At 41.5% G+C, this 4766-nt stretch overlaps 1 protein-coding gene across 1 annotated transcript in view; it reads left to right on the forward strand.

Moving 5' to 3' along the window:
* Positions 1-947: 947 nt before the first annotated feature.
* Positions 948-4766, forward strand: part of LOC123973498 (sodium-driven chloride bicarbonate exchanger-like) — a 55787-nt gene continuing 51968 nt past the window's right edge. The window contains exons 1-2 of the mRNA XM_046053574.1: positions 948-2336; positions 4097-4126. Coding sequence (XP_045909530.1) covers positions 2289-2336; positions 4097-4126 — 78 coding nt within the window. The 5' untranslated portion in view covers positions 948-2288. The remainder of the gene's footprint in view (positions 2337-4096; positions 4127-4766) is intronic.

Consider the following 4766-nt stretch of genomic DNA (forward strand, 5'->3'; position numbering starts at 1 on the left):
GGGCCCCCCCCCCCCCCCCCCCCCCCCCCCCCCCCCCCCCCCCCCCAAAAGGTTTTGGAGTCAGTGGTCAGTGAGTGCGTGGTCCATACCGTGTTGTTCCGTTTGAAGTATTCAGATCCAAGTAGGCTTCAGGGGGTGGACAGTACATTTACTCAAGGATGCCTAACGTTACTGTACTTGAGTACATATTTGAGGTACCTCTACCTGAGTATTTCCTTTTCATTCCATATCTACTTCACAACATCTCAGAGAAAGAGCTTCTCTACATTTATCATACAGCTTTACTAGTTACTTTACAAAATAAGATCCTTACACACTAAAGATATGAAGAGTTTGTAAAATAGGATATCCAACAGTTTATCAAAGTACAGGTGAAACGATAAGTCGGTTGACAGAAAAAAACAAAGAATTTCATCTAAGGATCAGAAGGAAGCACATTTCAAGATAAATAATGTTTTATTTAAGAACATTTGTTAATTTGTTATTAACAAGACTTTTTGCATTCAAAATTAGACTTGTTGCAGTCCTAAGTGCAATCTATATCTTCAAAATAGCTAGTAGAAAGCAAGAGCAAAAAGTAACTATAGGTCATAGAAATGTTGTGTAAAAATTACAATATTTCCCTCTGAAATGTAGCAGTGTAGGCTGCATGTAATACAAAATGCAGTGGTGGACAGTAACTAAGTACATTCACTCAAGTTTTATGTACAGTAAGTACAAATTTGAGGTACCTGTGCTTTACTTGAGTATTTTCTTGAGTCACTTTCTACTTCTACTCCACTACATTGCAAAGGACTTATTGTACTTTTTATTTCACTACATTTATCTGGAAGCTTCAGTAATTAGGCTACTTTACAAATTAAGCTTTTTACAGGCAAAACATATGAAGAGTTTATAAAATATTATGTTTTGTTATGAATTAAACTCCTAACAGTTTATACAAGTACAAATGTGAAGATTTGCAGCTTTTCCTTTTGATTATTTGAATGTATTCTTAATTTTTCTCTTTGAGATGTGGAGTAGAAGTAGAAAGTGGCATGAAAAGAAAATACTCAAGTAGGCCTAAAGTACAAAAAGCCTACCTCTAACCTACTTAAGTACAGTAGTCTACTTGAGTAAATGTACTTACTGTCCACCACCAGTGTTGTTACGACTTTGTGCCACAGAATCCCACCAGACAAGTTGGTTCATCACAGTTTTATATGGGACCCTGAGAAAGCATCTCGGGAACGGCTGCCCTTGACATACTGCCACTAACCTCCATCTAGTAACTGCATTACAATAACACACTTGCATCGCAGCATCATTCTGCCCGCGCAATTGTATTGCGAGTAAATCAAATCCTATTGATTTTTGCTGCCAATGCTAATTGCAGTGCAGCAGCGCTATTTGCACAATCGTATTTTGACGTTTCGCGTGTTTCACCAGAGGAGGGCGCCAGTGTATAAACGTCCCTGCAGCAGCATCCTTGTGTAACCTGGATGCTGATGCCGGCCCACCATCGCGTGCTGCAGCTAGAAATAATGTCGGGATGGCCGGTGCATTGCTGCAGCTAGTTTTTGTGTTGTGTGGGATAGTCGCCAAGAACATTTGATACATTATAATCCAATTTAAATCCTCCTTATAGCTGTTCTTCTAACAGGCCTGCGTGGTGCTGGCAGTGGTACTGCATACATTAACGCAGTGCAACATGATTGTGTGGCGGCCTTTAAACGGGATCTGGCGTCTGTTGGTGAAATGACACAAACAGATCATATGGAGCTAATGCTTTGTAGGCTGTAGGCCATAAGAGTATGATAAAATGGAAATACCCATGAATGAAGGGCCAGGTCGCTTTAAATTCACAATTCAGTGATAGAGATGCCCCTGTATTGAAATAGTCTCTGACTAGACACTTTTCATTTGAGAGCCTACACTCATTTAGACTCATATCCACATGTTTGTGTGGCTGTAAATACATATTTATGGAGGATTCGGCTGTCACAAATGAATCCTTGGATAAAAGTATGCGCACGGCGGCTCCGCGTCTCACTTGCGCTCCTCATCATCGCATCCAGGGTTGAACGCGTGAAATGGGAAGCACTACCTCCCGCCTTCATGCCTAAATTATGTAGGGCAGGACGGGAATGCTGCGCTACCTCCATTTGAGAAAACGCGGCCGGTGAATGTGATAGTGAAACAAAAGGAATCATAAAAAAAAAAAAGCCAACCTCGTCTCCAGTCAGCGCTCGACAGAAGCGGAGTGGCGCATCACGACTTGCCTATTGTGAAGCCGGGGAAAAGAAAAGATGGACATCACGGATCAAGGAGCTCAAATGGAGCCGCTCTTACCAACGGTAAGACTATAATAACCTACATGTTAATGCTGTGTTCATGTACAATTTCAAACACTAGCTTGGAATCTCAAACAAAGCTGAATGGACTGTTGCTCATCAGCTTATGCAATTTCTCTTTAGAATAAAACAGGATGGATGAAACAATGTACATCAACGTATTATTCAAATTCAATACCTCTGTATTTCATAGTAACCCATATTTTGACTGCTTTAATGGTTGTGTGTCGCCTACATATCATAGCATTTTTGTTGCGCACCATAAATTGACAAAATTGATATTTTCACCGCGTGCACAATTCATATTTGAGCAAAATATCTCTCTCTCACACACACACTACAAACGCCTTTACACACTAGGCACTGAAGAGGTTGATAACATGTTACACAGCAGCTACAGTTATTCATTTGTACCCTGCCACCTGCAGGGCTCCTTAACATCCAAAACAATATGGTACCAGTCGACCCAGTTTTTACACTCTCTTTGAAACCTGCTCTCAAGCTGTTGCTTTAAGTATACAGTCCTGTGCCTCTAAGATAGTACACTAAGATGAGAGGGTTAGGTGTTTGATGCTCACAGTAAGGAGAGAGAGGGAGGTATATGCCTCATCAGTTGGATGAAATTAGCTTACTGTCTTTTCATCTTTCCATGAGGGACTTCAGTGGATTATTACAATTTAGCCAAAACCCATTTGGCCTTTTTGCCCGCATTTTGAGAGCACAAGAAAGAAACGCATTTAAAAAATACATGATTCTTTCACATGTGTACATGGTAGTCCTTGTAAGCTATTCCTACCTGTAAGCCATTTTTCCCTCCCTTTTCTTGAAATCCCCATTTATCAAGTTGAGGGATACCCAGGCATCCCAAAGTCTTATTTATTTCACTCAGAGTTATTCTTTCCAGTGTGCTCTCAGGTTGTATCACATGTGGGTTGAAAATGTGTTCCCTCAAGTCAGAGCTCACTGAATCCATCGGAAGAATCTCATGTCTCAAATATAACACATTGTGCCACTTGAAGGCAGCCTACTTCTGCGGCCAGCCTCTCCTCATTAGCATTCAGGTGAGACTGTGCTGAGAAAAAAAAAAACGACAACAGCACAGCCGATGCCGGGGGAGAGAGATGAAATATATTGCTTTGCGCTCACCATGTTTAAATGCAGTGATTGCTCTGGAGGCAAATCAATACTCTCCTTGTTTGTTCTATTTGTGGACGTGTTACACGAGGACCTATTTTTTTTTTTTTTCCAGCGCTTACAGTGCACAGTGAAGCCTGCCAGGGCTGATGTGGCGTGGGATGGCTGTTCTGTTTCCCCTGCAGTCTCAATGCAGTGTGGTAGCTTTCCTGTTATTGTAACTCATTGCTGCTTCCCTTGTCCCCTCCGCCTACACAGCAAACGAATGCGTTGTCATGGTTTCACCAGGATGTGTATGGGTATGTGAGGTGTTAGCATGGTGAGAATCTCAAGGACTCCTCAATAGGTGACAGCGCAACATGACAAGAAAAAGCTATCCTATTGTACCCCGTTCTACCAGGTTACCAGGATCCCAAGGTCAAGCAAGACAGTATGTTTAATTTACAGCAGGAAGGACTGTGTCTGAATGCATCATTGCTACTGCCATGTCTCTCAGCTGTTTAGAGTTGGGACACCTGTTTTCTACATGTAAAGGAATTTCTTAACATGGCATCTGCCACGACAGTAATGTGTCCACATGCCTTGCTTTCGTCCTGTTTACTGATTTCTTGATGTTATTTGACTTGCAGGAACAAAGTTCCCAAGAAAATAAAGACGTGGTGAGTACATTTCTCGTTCCCTTCATCAGGCCTGCAAAATGTCATATTGATTTGCTGTGTAATAACAATGATAACGCAGTTTAATGCACTTGTTAAAGACTAGTTAAAAAACACAAGGATGCAATCAGAAAATCAATAGTGAAAACAATAAAATAAGAAATATAAAGGGCAAGACACAAATAACAGGTCACAGGAAATGTTACATTAAAGCAGGTCTGTAAAGAGTTTTAAAGCTGCAGTAGAGAATTCTTTTAAAAACAACTTTTTGTCATATTCACTAAAACGGTCACTATATTCTGACTGTAGCACACGAGACAATTAATCTGTGAAAAAATCTGGTTCCTCTGGCTCCTCTTACTGCTCCTGATACCATTAGCTAGAATCCACTACTCCCGGGTCAAAACAACCAATCAGAGCCAGGAGGAGTCTCTAACGTAGTGTCAATCACTGCGCTGTGGAGCTCCCTTCCTTGCACATGGTCTTCATCAGTCATGCTCAATATCTTCACAACACAATGTCTGAGAAACAACCAGCACCAACGGCACATCCCTCCTTTGCCAACAACAGCGTACAAAACACGTGTGTGGACACACTTCAGGGTCATTATGTTTGATGCCATGGCGCTTATATCGACGAGTGG

The sequence above is a fragment of the Micropterus dolomieu genome, linkage group LG01, assembly GCF_021292245.1.
Source record: "Micropterus dolomieu isolate WLL.071019.BEF.003 ecotype Adirondacks linkage group LG01, ASM2129224v1, whole genome shotgun sequence".
Lineage (NCBI taxonomy): Eukaryota > Metazoa > Chordata > Actinopteri > Centrarchiformes > Centrarchidae > Micropterus > Micropterus dolomieu.